Source organism: Amblyraja radiata, chromosome 24, assembly GCF_010909765.2.
Source record: "Amblyraja radiata isolate CabotCenter1 chromosome 24, sAmbRad1.1.pri, whole genome shotgun sequence".
Classification (NCBI taxonomy): domain Eukaryota; kingdom Metazoa; phylum Chordata; class Chondrichthyes; order Rajiformes; family Rajidae; genus Amblyraja; species Amblyraja radiata.
Genome location: NC_045979.1, coordinates 28,595,922 through 28,612,498, shown reverse-complemented (window position 1 = coordinate 28,612,498; position 16,577 = coordinate 28,595,922). Strand labels below are relative to the sequence as shown.

Here is a 16,577-nt window from a genome sequence, read left to right as displayed (position 1 = left end):
TAGTGGACTAGATTTTGAAAATGGTGCCAAAACATGGCACTTCTATCATGCAGGCTTAGTTTAGTTTAGGGATACAGAGCGATAACAGGCCTTTCAGCCCACCGAGTCCGTGACGACCAGCGATACCTGTTACTCTAGCACACACTGGGGACAATTTACAATTCTTACCGAAGCCAATTAACCTACAAACCTGTACGTCTTTGGAGTGTGGGAGGAAACCGGAGATCCCGGGCAAAACCCCGCGGTCACGGGGAGAACGTACAAACACCGTACGGACCGCGCCCATAGTCCGGATGGAACCCGGGTCTCTGGCGCTGTGAGGCAGCAACTCTACCGCTGCGCCACCGTGCCGCCCCTCACTCAGTGGACTATTTCTGTACACTTGCTAAACGAGGATGTGCTAAGGTTTGGGAATATTCTACTGGACTGTGTGTGAGAAAGTAATTTCACTGCATGTTTGCATTTGTGAGGTACCATTGGACCATTGAAGTGTTCGAGCCACCCGCAAACTACATCTCAACAGGAATCTCCTCCCTTTTGGGAAGAGAGGGGTATCAAAAAGATAATCTTGGCAATTATCCATATCATACTCTGCACAAAATTCCTTGTCACTTTTTTTCAATTGAAGGCCAGAGTTCAACATCCTCACTTAGTTTTCTTTAATTTAGAGAAACAGCGCGTAAACAGGCCCTTCAGCCCACCGAGTCCACGCTGACCACCGATCCCTGCACACTAATACCATCCTACACACACTAGGGACAATTTACAATTATACCGAAGCCAATTCCCCTACCAAACCTGTACGTCTTTGAAGTGTGGGAATGAACCGGGGATCCCGGTAAAAACCCACCCAGGTCACGGGGAGAATGTACAGACAGCGTACAGACAACACCCATAGTCAGGATCAAACCCGGCTCTCTGGCGCTGTGAGGCAGCAACTCTACCATTGCGCCATCATACAACCCTTACTGCCTTTGAGAAGTTGGCGGATAATTGCTTCTTGAACCACTACAGTTCTTGTAGCAAAATTACTCTTCCCCAGTTCCAGGATTTTGACTGGTGATTCTGAATCTGCAGGTAACCTATTTCCTTGAGTAACTCAGCTGGTCAGGCAGCATCTCTGGAGAGAAGGAATAGGTGATGTTTCGTGTTCAAGAAGGAACTGCAGATGCTGGAAAATCGAAGGTACACAAAAAAGCTGGAGAAACTCAGCGGGTGCAGCAGCATCTATGGAGCGAAGGAAATAGGCATCGTTTCGGGCCGAAACCCTTCAACGTCACCCATTCCTTTTCTCCAGAGATGCTGCCTGACCCGCTGAGTTGCTCTGGCACTTTGTGTCTATCTTCGGTATAAATCAACTTCTGCAGGTCCTTGCTACACAACCTTTTTTCTTGTGCACCAGGAAGGGATGGTGTTCCTATGCACCATGTTCTTCAAGATAGCAGGTACTGCTACAAATGGGCGGCACCCCATTTACGGGTGACTACGGCTGCTTGTCTGTACAGAGTTTGTACGTTCTCCCCGCGACCTGCGTGGGTTTTCTCCGGGTGCTCCGGTTTCCTCCCACACTCCAAAGATGTACAGGTTTGTGAGCTAATTGGCTTGGTGCAAATGTAAGCTTGTCCCCAGTGTGTGTAGTAATTCAGTTTAGTTTATTGTCACGTGCAACGAGGCACGATAGCGTTAATGTGCGGGGATCGCTGGTCGGTGCCGACTCTGTGGGCCGAAGGGCCTGTTTCCACGCTGTATCTCTGAACCAAACTAAATTAAACCACTGGTTGGTTTGCAATGGCTTACTGAAAACACTTTGGGGAATTATTGGAGTGCATTTTGCAACTGAGGTACAACACTGCATGATGTTGTGTGCCTACAGCAGACAGTGTGGATGTTTAGCATCCTGAATGAGTTACCAATTAAGCGTTCTGCCTTTGACTGAACAACAAAACATGGGGACATGGGGAGATTCATTCAGTCCTTTTGGCCAACCCATTACGCTCTGCTGGAGAGGGAGAGTTAAGTCGTTACAGGGGCCTAGCTCGCTTTTACATACGTTCATGGGTTTTCTCTGGGCATTCATGTTCATAAGAATTAGGCCATTCGGCCCATCCTGAGTCAATCCTGACTACGGCTGCTGTCTGTACGGAGTTTGCACGTTCTCCCCGCGACCCACGTGGGTTTTCTCCCACACTCCAGTGACGTACAGGTTTGCAGGCTCATCGGCTTGGTATGATTGTAAATTGTCCCCAGTGTGTGTAGGAGAGCGTTAGTGTGCGGGGTGATCGCTGGTCGGCGCGGGCTCGATGGGCCGAAGGGCCCGTTCCCTCGTTCTATCTCTAAACTAAACATACCAGTTGCAGTGTAAATAAATATTCTTTAAACGGGGTTATGGCCATATCATTGACTGCTACCATTTTACACAGCTGGTAGACACTGCTATTATTACACTGAGTTTGTTGTCCCAGCTGTGCATATACACTGAAGCCAAAGTATATTTAACTAATGGTTCATTCATCATAATTCCTCTGAGTCAGTTTGACTTAGGAAAGGCGATGACATGTGGCCCGATCTATAACGGGCATGATGAGGTTTAAGACTAAATTTGATAATGACGACTCCAGCCTTATCTTTACCTCTTTACGAATGCACTGTCTGACCATTGCCTTGGATAAGAACTCTTTCATTGACATTAATCAGAGTAATTTACTGCAGATGAATCACTTTTTAAAGAGTAATTACCGTGTTAACAAAAGAAATGCAACAGGCAGTTTTACATATAGATGATGTAATTAAATGACCAGATAAGGGCCTGTCCCACTTGCATGCGATTGCATGCGTTTGGCGCGACCAAACGCAAGCCGAGTTCACGCTAAGTTCGCGCTAAGTACACGGTAAGTACGCGCTAAGTTCGCGCGTGACATAATTTGCGTCATACTCACCAATCAGCTGGGCAGGAGGCGGGCCAACTGAATTTGGGCGTCGGACGGTGACGTCATCGCGCAACACCACGCGCTAGGCGCACGCCGTCAAGACGCTGCGTACGACCGCAATGCGCCTGCGTGCCGACAGGCCGTTGGCACGCAAAATTTTCAGACAGTGCAAGATTTTCGGAGCAACGCGCGATGTTGGGACCAGCCCCGCACAACGCCATACGCCTCCGCGATTCTAAGTGGGACTGGCCCCGCGTGGCCATACGCCTCAAGCGACCGCATTTGGTCGCGCCAGACGCATGCAATCGCATGCAAGTGGGACAGGCTCTATGCCCCGCTCTAATGTAGAAACAAGGAACAAGGACTAAAAAGTCGCCTATTGGAGCTGTGGCGGCGGCAGCGACCACTGGCGGAGTTTGAACCGGCCCTTTCGCGGAGCACGGTTGAGCCGCGGGATTTACCATCACCCGGTGGGGTCACAACATCTGGAGCCTGGATCGCCTCGGCGCAGAGGGAGAACAGAGAGGGAAGAGGCAGAGACTTTAAGATTTTGCCTTCCACCACAGTGAGGAGGTGTTTGGTGAACTCACTGTGGTGGATGTTACATTTGTGCTGATTGTGTGTTTTTGTCGTTTTTTATTATATGAATGACTGCAGGGAAACGAAATTTCATTCAGACTCTGAATGACAATAAATGAATCTAATCTAATTTAATCTAAGTGGGACAGGCCCATAACACTATCCTACGCAGACCCGGGATAATTTACAATTTCACTGAATCCAATCCACCTACAAACCTGTATGGCTTTGCAATGTGGGAGGAAACCGGAGAAAACCCATGCAGGTCACGGGGAGAATGTACAAACTCCCTACAGTCAGGATCGAACCAGGGTCTCTGGCGCAGTAAGGCAGCAACTCTACCGCTGCGCAACCACGCGTGTTGGCTGAAGGGTAAACGTTAGCCAACATAACAAAGACGCCACTTGTTTTTCACCCAAGCGGTATCGTAGAGGCCTTTACATGTACTTTTTGGCCTTCGGTCCACCGAGACAACGCCGACAGGCGATCCCCGCACTTTAACATTATGCTACACACACAAGGGGCAATTTACAAGTATACCAAGCCTATTTTACCAAGCTACAAAGCGGCACATCTTTGGAGTGTGGGAGGAAACCGGAGATACTGGGGAAAACCCACGCAGGTCGCAAGGAGAACGTACAAACTCCAGACAGACTGTACCCATCGTCAGGATCGAACCTAGGCCTCTGGCGCTGTAAGGGAGCAACACTACCACTGCGCCACCGTGCCGCCTATAACTACTGCAAAATTTGGCAAGGTTGGAGCAAGGTTTGCAACTTAAAACTTCCTAACAGAAGAGGTAAAAGTGCTATTGGTTGACATGGCAACCAACAGGGAATTGGGGCTATGACCCCCAAATGCCTGAGTCAGCAGACGTTAACAGGGTTCTGGAAGCAGACTGAAGACCCTTACCCTGGCTGTTCCTGGATAGGAAGCCTGTGGGATTGGTGTTATCCCCAATTTGCTCTGCATGGCAGTCGCCGAGACTATTTGTGCGGAAGACATGGCGGCCATGTTCTGGAGGGCCTTATCTTTTGAAGCTTGATCCTTTAAAGATAATGAAATACGGATTAGTAACACACGGTAGATAAATAGATGACAGAAAATAATCAAAATATACTGTAAACTCAATATAAGAAAACTAACAATGGGAAAGACCGATTAAAGTAACTTTGCCATCTTGCATGAAGTTAGATCTGCTCATTTCCCCAAGATTATAACATTATTCAAGAACATCTTATCTCACTGAATCCATTTTATTTGAGGTATCAAATCTCTGATGCATCTTCCTGGAAGCAAGATTCAGTTTTTAATCATTTATTGGGATACAACAATGGACAAGACGCCCAAATATTGTCTCACAGTAGGATAGAGAAAGGGAGTAATTTTAATTCATGCTTAACCTTAGTTAGGTTTAGTTTAGAGATATAGTATGGACATGGGCCCTTTGGCCTACCATTTCCACACCAACCAGTGATCACTGTACACTAGTTCTAACCTACACACCAGGGCCAAGTTAAACCAATTAACCTACAAACCTGCATGCCTTAAGAATGTTTGAGAAAACCAGAGCACCCAGAGAAAACCCACATGGCCACTGGTCACAGATACAACCTCCATGCAGATAGCACCCGTAGTAGGGATCGAACCTGGGTCTCTGGCCCCGTAAGGCAGCAACTCTACTGCGGCACCATTGATCCATACTGTATGCATTGGGGTAATGGGGGAAATAATTATCTTGGGAATCTTTCCACAGGTTCTTTGAAGACTGGTTAAAACTGACAGGATATTGGTATCAATTTTCCAAGAATTATGTTGGGGGAAGAAAAAAATGGAAAATGGCCAACTTTTGTCATTTGTTAATTCAAAACTCTATAAAAGAAAAAGCAAATGGTGGTTAACAGAGAAAGGGTGGGTTTATTCTTCTTGGGTCATTTGAGGTCAGTTCTTCTCATTGCAAGATAACATAGTCCTTTAATGGTCTTTCCCTTGACTACTAAATGCAGTGGTCACAAGCGGCTCTCTCGGGACTGCACGGAATTCAACCTGAATGGCACAGCCTGCTGGAGTAATGGTGAACGCTCTGAACGGTTTCCCCCTTTCCACCCCACGGCTACCATCAATTCTGCAGAAGCTTTGCTTTAGGCTTTAGAGATACAGTGTGGAAGCAGGCCCTTCGGCCCACTGAGTCTGCGCCGGCCAGCGATCACCCTGCGCACTATCCTGCACACTAGAGTCCAATTTACAATTAACAGAAGCCAATCTGTACATCTTTGGGATGTGGGTGGAAACAGGGGCACCCGGAGAAAACTCGGAGAAAACTCATGTGCTGTCTTTCTGCTGACTTGTTAGCACACAACAAAAGCTTTTCACTGTACCTCGGTACACGTGACAATAAACTAAGCCCAAACTCCGGAAAAACCCACGTGGTCACAGGGAGAACATACAAACTCCACGCAGACAGCACCTGTAGTCAGGATCTAACTCTGGTCTCTGGCGCTGTGAGACAGCAACCCTAACTCTGCGCTAGTGTGCCGCCCGTGGTAGCTGGGATGAGTCAGGCTATCGATCAAGGCAATGCTGCTGAGCTACACAATAGGTGATGCGAGGACCTGTTAGCTGTAGCTCGAGACTGGAAGACCACAAGATGCACGAGGCTAAACCTTGGCTAGTCATCCATGCTTTGGGACCATGTTCCAATGCACGGGACCTTGATGCTGCACTGACAAAGCACCTCTTGGGGATGTGAGGAAGGGTCTCGGCCCGAAACCTCACCCATTCCTTCTCTCCAGGGATGCTGCCTGTCCCACTGAGTTACTCCAGCTTTTTGTGTCTATCCCATGGGGGTGATGTTGTAATAAGCTCAGATCCCACAGAAAATAAATATGGCAGGGCCCAATTTACCATATATCTCGCTTGCATTTGTATGATTGATTGATTGTGGTGGTGATGAAGGCATACACTATAATGGTGTTTAAGAGGCTTTTGGATAGGCACATGGAAGTGCAGGGTATAGAGGGATATGGATGATGTGCGGGCACTGAGATCATTTTTACTTGGCATCATGTTTGGCACAAACATTGTAGGCCGAAGGGCCCTGTTCTGTGCCGCACTGTTCTATGTTCTATGATTGACTTATAATATAAAGACAGGCCCTTCGGCCCATCGAGTCCATGCTGACCATCAATCACCAGTTCACACTAGTTCTATGCTATCTCACTTTCTTTCCGCTCCCTTCGCACCAGAGACAATTTACAGAGGCCCATTCTCCTGCCTTCAACCCACCAAGTCCACGCCGACCATTGGCCTCACGTTCACACTAGTTCCATGTCATCCCCACTTTCCCATCCACTCCCTACACACGAGGGACAATTTACAGAGGGCTCAATTAACTTACAAACCCTTTTTGATGTTTGAGGAAACTGGAGCACCCGGAGAAAACCCACAGGGTCACAGGGAGAAGGTGCAAACTCCACCCCAGATCAGGATGGAACCCGGGTGGGACAGCAGCTCTACCAGCCGCATCACTTAAAATAAGTTTTAGGTTTAATTTTTGTTGAGGGTATGATTTTTCGTTCAGGCCTCTTTTTTGCGAGGCAGAATAAATGCTAGAAAAGTGTTTCCAGATATGCAAAGCCATGGAGTTATCCCAAGCTTGGCTGTAAACCTAGGACAGCTACAGCAGAAAGTAGATGGAGTCATAGAATGATACAGTGTGGAAACAGGTCCATCGACCTAACTTGCCCACACCGGCCAACATGTCCCAACTACACTAGTCCCACCTGCCTGCATTTGGCCCATATCCCTCCAAACTTGTCCAATGATAGATACAGATGTCACGGTTATGGAGAGAAGGCAGGAGAATGGGGCTAGGAGTGAGAGATAGATCAGCTATAATTGTGTGGCAGAGTAGACTTGATGGGCCGAATGGCCTAATTCTGCTCCTATCACTTACGACCTTATGACCTATCCAGATACCTGTCCAATTGTTTCTTAAACGTTGCAATAGTCCCTTCCTCAACTACCTCCTCCGGCAGCTCGGTTCCATACACCCACCACCCTTTGTGTGAAAAAGTCACCCCTCAGATTCCTATTAAATCCTTCCCCCTTCACCTTAAGCTGATCTCCTCTGTCTCTCGATTCCCCTACTGTGAGCAGGAGACTCTGTGCGTCTACAAAATTTATTTCCCTCATGAGGATGTGGGGAGAATTTGCCAGAAAAGTTCTAAACTGGCAGAGTAAAGGACTATTCTCATCGTGGAATATGGCAAAGCAGGAGATGTGTAATAACGGACTCGGTGGGCCGAAGGGCCTGTTTCCCACGCTGTTCCTCTAAACTAAACTGCAGTTCCTTCCGACCATTTACGAGCTTGCAGATGACACCTCTGTCATAGGCAGAATGTAAAGCAGTGATGCGATGGAGTGCAGGAATGGGATGGGAGGGCTCGGGAACACAGTTTGAAGACGGCATCTACGAGGGTGTTGCCAGGACTCGAGGGCCTGAGATTTAGGGAGTGGTTTAGCAAGCTCAGACTCTATTCCTTGGTGCGCAGGAGGATGAGGGCTGATCTTATAGAGGTGTACAAAATCATGACAGGAATAGATCGGGTAGACGCACAGTCTCTTCCCCAGATTAGGGGAATCGAGGACCAGGGACATTTGTTTAAGCTGAGGGTGGAAAGATTTAATAGGAATGCGAAGGGTAACGGTTTCAGACAGAGTAGTGGGTGTATGGAACGAGCTGCTGGAGGAGGTAGTTGAGGCAGGTGCTATTACAATAGACAATAGACAATAGGTGCAGGAGTAGGCCATTCGGCCCTTCAAGCCAGCACCGCCATTCAATGTGATCATGGCTGATCGTCCACAATCAGTACCCGTTCCTGTCTTCTCCCCATATCCCCTGACTCCGCTATCTTCAAGAGTCCTATCTAGCTCTCTCTTGAAAGTATCCAGAGAACCGGCCTCCACCGCCCTCTGAGGCAGAGAATTCCACAGACTCACACTCTCTGTGTGAAAAAGCGTTTCCTCAACTCCGTTCTAAACGGCTTACCCCTTATTCTTAAACTGTGGCCCCTGGTTCTGGACTCCCCCAACATCGGGAACATGTTTCCTGCCTCTAGCGTGTCCAAATCCTTAATAATCTTATATGTTTCAATAAGATCCCCTTCCATCCTTCTAAATTCCAGAGTATACAAGCCCAGCCGCTCCATTCTCTCAGCACATGGCAGTCCCGCCACCCAGGGAATTTAATGCAACGTTTAAGAAACATTTAGACAGGTACATGGATAGGGCAGGTTTAGAAGGATAAGGGCCCAGCGCAGGCAGCTGGGACTAGTGGAGATAGGACATGTTGGCTGGTGTGGGCAAGTTAGGCCGAAGTGCCTGTTTCCACGCTGTATCACTCTACACAACAATCTCTCCCACAATGTCAACAAGCCAAGCTGATAATTGACTTCAGGGAGTGTGGTGGTGTGCACGCCACAGTTACCACCAGTGATGTTGAAGTGGAGATGGTCAAAAGCTTCTAGTTCTTAGGCGTAAACATCACAAACAATTCGCCCTGATCCAAACACAGTGATTCTACAACCATGAAAACACCTCGACTTACTCACTGGGAAATGGAAATTCTGCATGTCTCCACTAACTTTTACTAATCACCCACACATGCACCATAGAAAGTATCCTCTCTGGGAATATTGCTTCTGGTAATGGCAACTGCTCTGCCTGGGACCGCAAGAAATTGCAGAGTTGGTTAACCCAGCCCAGTCCACCACACAAATCAGCCTCCCCATCATCAACTCCATTGCTCTTCGCCATGCCTCGGGGAAAACAGCTAACATAATCAAGGACCACATACACCACAGTCATTCCCTCTTCTCCTCTGACTGTTTGGATCTTGTATGTTCCAGATATGTTGTATGTACGTAATAACACCAACCTGTCCATCCTTCTGCATAAAGCAACATACCAACTCTAGATACTAGTCTAGTAAGCTAAGGGGCGGCACAGTGGCGCAGCGGTAGAGTTGCTGCCTTACAGCGTCAGAGATCCGGGTTCGATCCCAACTACGGTTGCTTGTCAGTACGGAGTTTCAACGTTCTCCCCGTGACCTGCGTGGGTTTTCTCCTGGATCTTTGGTTTCCCCCCACACTCCAAAGACGTACAGGTTTGTAGGTTAATTGGCTCAGTATAAATGTAAATTGTTCCTGTTGTGTGTGTAGGCTAGTGTTCGTGTGCGGGGATTGCTGGTCGGCACGGACTAGGTGGGCCGAAGGGCCTGTTAACGTGCTGTATCTCTAAACTAAACAACAACAACAAACTAAACCTTCTCTAAACTACTTCCAATACATGGCCAGAACACACACACAAAGCCCGATAAAACTGGAGCACAACTTCAGATGGCAGGCTGTAGAAGGGCCCCAAACCGAAACCTCACCCATCCTCTTTCTCTAGAGATGCTGCCTGACCTACTGAGTTACTCCATGTGTATCTCCGGCATAAACCAGCATCTGCAGTTCCTTTCTACACACTACTATAACTGGGTCCTTCTGTATCCGAGCTCTGCAAACTCATACCACTTACACACTCCTATAGTTTTCCTGCCAAAATGGTCAACAATGTATTTTTTATTCTTTCATTGTCTTTCTTTTATTATGATTTTATTATTTATTTTCTTTGTCCATTAATTCAACCATTCGGTATCATTTTGTAGCCTCTTGATGTCGTCCATACCTATCTTTGAGTCTTGAGCAAATTTAGCAGTCATACCTTTGGTGCCCTTTGCCCAAGTCATTTATGTCAATTGGTGAAAGTTGAGGCTCCAGAATTAACCTCCTGCCAAACTTCACTTTGCCTAGCAGAAAAAGATTCATTTACACCTGCACTTAGTCAACTAATCTTCCATCCACTCTAATTTGTCACATGCTACACCACTATGTTTATCTTCGCAATAATTTCTCTCCCTGTTCACTATTCCCAATCCATCACATTCCTTCTCCTTTACAACATTCCCCATTTCCATGACAAATGATGCAATGTACTGACGTGGATCCCTGTAAAAATGATGGTGTGCCTTACGACCTCAACTATGGTTTAGCTTAGTTTGGAGAAACAGCGCGGAGACAGGCCCGAGTCTGGGCCGACCAGCGATCCCCGTACACTAGCACCATCCTACACACGAGGGACAATTTACAATCTTTACCAAAGCCAATTAACCTACAAACCTGTACGTCTTTGGAGTGTGGGAGAAAACCGGAGCACCCGGAGAAAACCCACACGGTCACAGGGAGAACGTACAAACTCCGTACAGACAGCACCCGCGGTCAGGATCGAATCTGGGCCTCTGGCGCTGTAAGGAAGCAACTCTACCACGTGCCCACCTAATCATTTCTTGGTTATCCTTTTTCCTTTCATGTATTTAAAGAAAGATTTGGGGAGATTTCTTTCATTTTAACTGCCAGTTCATAAACCTCAAATCCCTCTTTTAATTTTGCACCTTGCACTGTCCAGATTCCACTCAGCCTTCTAAACTGTTGAACCCTTGGGGCTTGCATGCCATATGACTTACAGTATAGTCATAGAGTGATACAGCATTGAAATAAACCCTTCGGCCCAACTTGCCCATACTGGCCAACATGTCCCAGCTACACTCGTGCCACCTGCCAACATTTGGCCCATATTCCTCCAAACCTGTCCTATCCATGTACCTCCATACCTGTCCTATCCATGTACCTCCACACCTGTCCTATCCATGTACCTCCACACCTGTCCTATCCATGTACCTCCACACCTGTCCTATCCATATCCCACTAGTGATGAAGGTTTATCAGCCTCAGGTAATCCTAGTAAGCTAGCACTGAATTCGTTTATTTCAGGAATACCAAAAGGGAAAATTAAACTCCTGGGCCCAAAATACTCTCCTGGACCTTCGACAAATAAGTCACAGGTGCAGGATTAGACAATTTGGCCCATTGAGTCTACTCCGCTATTCAATCATGGATAATCTATCTTTCCCTCTCAACCCCATTCTCCTGCCTTCTCCCCAAAACCCTAAACAGCCTCACTAATCAAGAATATATCAATCTCCGCCTTCAAAATATCCATTGACTTGGCCTCCACAGCTGTCTGTGGCAATGAATTCCACAGATTCACCACCCTCTGACTAAAGACATTCCTCCTCATCTCCATTCTAAAGATACATCCTTTTACTCTGAGGCTGTGCTCTCTGATCCTAGACTCTCTTCACTAGTGGCAGCATCCTCTCCACATCGACTCTATCCAGGCCTTTCACTATTTGGTAACCTTCTATGAGGTCCTCACCTCAAGCTTTTTCTAAATTCAAAATCATTTCTGCATTACCAGTGTGATCTTGCCCATTTCAAATACTCCAATGATTTTGCTGAACTTGATTGCTGGATTATGGTCAATTTAAGGATAGTTTTCAATAGACAATAGACAATAGGTGCAGGAGTAGGCCATTCGGCCATTCAAGCCAGCACCGCCATTCAATGTGATCATGGCTGATCATTCCCAATCAGTACCCTGTTCCTGCCTTCTCCCCTTATCCCCTGACTCCGCTATTTTTAAGAGCCCTATCTAGCTCTCTCTTGAAAGCATCCGGAGAACCTGCCTCCACCGCCCTCTGAATCCACAGACTCAACACTCTCTGTGAGAAAAGGTGTTTCCTCGTCTCCGTTCTAAATGGCCTACTCCTTATTCTTAAACTGTGGTCCCTGGTTCTGGACTGCCCCAACATCGGGAACATGTTTCCTGCCTCTAGCGTGTCCAAACCCTTAATAATCTTATATGTTTCAATGAGATCCCCCTCTCATCCTTCCAAACTCCAGAGTGTACAAGCCCAGATGCTCCATTCTCTCAGCATATGACAGTACCGCCATCCCGGGAATTAACCTTGTAAACCTTCGCTGCACTCCCTCAATAGCAACAATATCCTTCCTCAAATTAGGGGACCAGAACTGCACACAATACTCCAGGTGTGGTCTCACTAGGGCTCTGTACGACTGCAGAAGGGCCTCTTTGCTCCTATATTCGATTCCTCTTGTTATAAAGGCCAACATGCTATTCGCTTTCTTCACTGCCTGCTGTACCTGCATGCTTACTTTCATAGACTGATGTACAAGGACCCCCAGATCCTGTTGTACTTCCCCTTTTCCAACTTGACGCCATTTAGATAGTAATCTGCCTTCCTGTTTTTGTTACCAAAGTGGATAACCTCACCTTTATCCGCATTAAACTTCATCTGCCATGCATCTGCCCACTCCCCCAACCTGTCCAAGTCACCCTGCATTCTCATAGCATCCTCCTCGCAGTTCACACTGCCACCCAGCTTTGTGTCATCTGCAAATTTGCTAATGTTACTTTTTCATACATTAATCATAATTATAAAAATTAATAATCATTAATAATAAGGCATTAAATCACAAAAGGAAAAGCAATTTACAGAGGCAGAGAGAGAGAGAAAGCATAGAAACTGTCCCTTCAGCTCATTGATTTTTAATCCTAACTAAAGCAACTCTACATTTAATCACCATCCACCGACATAACAGTGGCAATTTAGAGTTGCCACTTAACCTACCAACCCGCACATCTTTGGGATGTGGGAGGAAACCAGAGTACTTTTAGGAACCTTTGCAGTGACTGGGAGAATGTACAAACACAGAGTCCACACAGACAGAGTCCAAGGTCAGGATTGAACTCAGGGCCCCGATGATGCGAGGCAGTAACTCTATCAGCTGCGCCTCTATGTCGCCTACAGTTCTGCACTTGCTCCACGGCCCTGCCATAAAAGATAGCTCAGAAACAAATACTGTAGCTTTGCCTATTTGATATCTGTTGTCTATTATAATCTGAGCTTTAAGTGTCGAGTGAAATGCAATGGTTCCACCAGCTCAACTTAAAAGGAAGAAAACGTCGTATTAAGCAGGAATCGGAAAATCTCGATTTAAGTTTTAAGAAGTGGAAACATTAGAGCCTTTCATGTTTTAAATGGTTCATCATCAGCCAGGGAAGAATGCATATGAATCAAAACAAAACGGATTCTTCTAGAAAGGGCGGCAGGGAGGTGCAGCAGTAGAGTTGCTGCCTTAAAGGGCCAGAGACTCTGGTTCGATCCCGACCACGGGTGCTGTCTGTATGGAGTTTGTGCGTTCCCCCTGTGACCACGTGGGTTTTCTCCGGGTGCTCCGGTTTCCTCCCACACTCCAAAGAAAGAAGTACAGGTTTGTAGGTTAATTGGCTTCTGTAAATTGTCCCTAGTGTGCAAGATAGAACTAGCGTATGGGGTGATCGCTGGTCAGTGCCATTTTGGTGGGCCGAAGGGCCTGTTTCCATGCTGTGCCTCTAAAGTCTAAAGTATCTAATCATCACTATTAACTAATCAAACTTTCAGCGTGAATGCAATAGGTTGGAGGAAAATTAATAATTCGATGTTAAGTAATTACTACAGATGGTGATTTAGGGACAGGGAGATGGAGCATATTATTGAAAATCAATATAACAAGATGATGGACTGGCCTGAACTGTTATCTTGTCAATGTGAGTGTATGAGGGAAGATAAGAAGCAAAGAATAGGTGAGAATTACTTAAACAGAGTATAGGTGGAAGTAGGGTCTCGACCCGAAACGTCACCCATTCCTTTCCTCCAGAGATGCTGTCTGAGTTACTCCAGCTTTATGTGTCTTTGGTTTAAACCAGCATCTGCAGTTCCTTCCTACACATGGGATTCTTTGTTTGTCTTTTCCATTAAATCATTTCATTTTGTACAGGTTGAGAAAGGTGGGGAGGGGGGGGGGGGGGGAGGAAATGATGACCCACAGAAAATAGCTCTTAGGGCTAATGGAATCAAGGGATATGGGGAGAAAGCAGGAACGGGGTACTGATTTTGGATGATCAGCCGTGATCATATTGAATGCCTGTGCTGGCTCGAGGGACCGAATGGCCTATTTCTGCACCTATTTTATATATTTCTATCCTCCCTTTCACAAAAGTATTTGCTTGCTTTAACACCAAGGAGAATGAACCATGTTGGATATAAACTGTGAACTAGCTTGGTATTCAGACACTATCTGATCTGAGAGCGCTCCAATTCCTCAACATCTTGTTTCAGCTTCCCTTGAAACTTCCACTTCTGTCCCTATCGCATGGCCACATAATCCTTCTGTAAGTTATTTTATGTTATCTTGGGATGTCTGGCAAATGTTTATGAACTTGGGTTGCAGGATCCAGGTTAAGATGGCCCGCCTTCAACTTTTCTACAACCTATCAATTTTCTATGTACAAAGCATCGAAAATTGGATATTTTCAAGAGCGAGTTAGATTTAGCTCTTCGGGCTAAAGGAATCAAGGGATATGGGGAGAAAGCAGGAACGGGGTACTGATTGTGGATGATCAGCCATGATCATATTGAATGGCGGTGCTGGTTCGAAGGGCTGAATGGCCTACCTATTTTCCATGTTTCTATGTTTTAAAGCCTCTGAAGCAGGAACCACAAATATTCCTCTCGTCTTCCCAAGCAGAGGACAACAAACATAGCAGTAACATAGGGGGAAGCTCAATTCATTATCAGTAAGGTTAAAGTGCTGGATAAATTAGAGGGAATAAAACCTAAATCTCCTGGATCCAATAGTTTAGTTTAGTTCAGTGTATTGCCACATTATCTGAGGTACAGTGAAAAGATTTTGTTGCGTGCTAACTAGTCAGTGGAAAGACTATACATGATTACAATCGAGCCATCTACAGTGTAGATACATGATAAAGGGAATAACGTTTAGTGCAAGATAAAGTCCAGTAAAGTCAGATTAAAAATAGTCTGAGGGTCACCAATGAGGTCGGTGGTAGCTCAGGACTGCTCTCTAGCTGTGGTAGGATGGTTCAGTTGCCTGATAATAACGGGGAAGTAACTGTCCCTGTATTTGGAGGTGTGCGTTTTCACACTTCTGTACCTCTTGCCTGATGGTAGAGGGGAGAAGAGGGAGTGACCAGAGTGAGATCCCCCCCCTTGAATATTCTGGTGGCCTTGCCAAGGCAGCGTGAGGTGTAAATGGGGTCAACGGAAGGGAGGTTGGATTGCGTGATGGTCTGGGCTGTGTCCACAATTCTCCGCATCCCAGGGTTATTAAACTCACTATTGCGGAGATAGCAGATGCATTACCAATGACCTTTCAGAATTCCCTAAATTCTGCAATAGTCCCAGTGGATTGGTTGTAGCACATGATACGCTGCTATTTAAGAAAGAAGGGCGAGACGACATTAGGGACAATGGCTCAGATCGCCGGGCATCTGTTATCAGCATAGTGCTAGAAATCATTGGGTGGCACAGTGGCGCAGCGGTAGAGTTACTGCCTTACAGCGCCAGAGACCCGGGTTCGATCCAAACTACGGGTGCTGGCTGTACAGAGTTTGTACGTTCTCCCCGTGACCTGCGTGGGTTTTCTCCGGGTGCTCCGGTTTACTCCAGCACTCCAAAGACGTACAGGTTTGTAGGTTAATTGGCTTCGGTAAAATTGTAAATTGTCCCCAGTGTGTGCAGGATAGTGTTAGTGTGCGTGGATCGCTGGTCGGCGCGGACTCGGTGGGCCGAAAGGCCTGTTTCCACGCTGTATCTCTAAACTAAACTAAACTCATCATAATGAGTCTGGGAATAGTATACTTAGAAACATCATAAAATGAATCAACCTGCTTTTCTGATTGTGGATAAATCAAATGTGGTAAAACTAACGAGGCATTTTGGGGGAAGTAACTAACAGGATAGAAAGGAAATCAGTGGCCTTATGAAGGATGAGTAACAACATTGTGTGTGTTAGCAGGCAATAAGGGCTAACAAGGTGGACACAATGAACTGCAGATGATAGAAGCTTGCTTGGGATATAAGTACTGGATTAGCTGAACATCTATGGGGAACATGGAGGGGCGACTTTTCAGTTCTTATGTCTGATGAAGGGGCCTAACCTGAAGCGTTGCCTGTCCATGTCCTCCGCAGATGCTGCTTGACCTACTGAGTTAATCCAGCACTTTGCGTTCCACGTAAGGACTAACAAGGTGTTGGATATCGTT

At 46.4% G+C, this 16,577-nt stretch overlaps 1 protein-coding gene across 12 annotated transcripts in view; it reads right to left on the bottom strand.

Annotated features, from left to right (window-relative positions):
* Positions 1 to 16,577, bottom strand: part of tead3 (TEA domain transcription factor 3) — a 231,197-nt gene that overhangs the window by 32,287 nt on the left and 182,333 nt on the right. For all 12 annotated transcript variants that reach the window (XM_033042769.1, XM_033042778.1, XM_033042773.1 and 9 more), the window contains one exon: positions 4,419 to 4,553. In XM_033042769.1, coding sequence (XP_032898660.1) covers positions 4,419 to 4,553 — 135 coding nt within the window. The remainder of the gene's footprint in view (positions 1 to 4,418; positions 4,554 to 16,577) is intronic.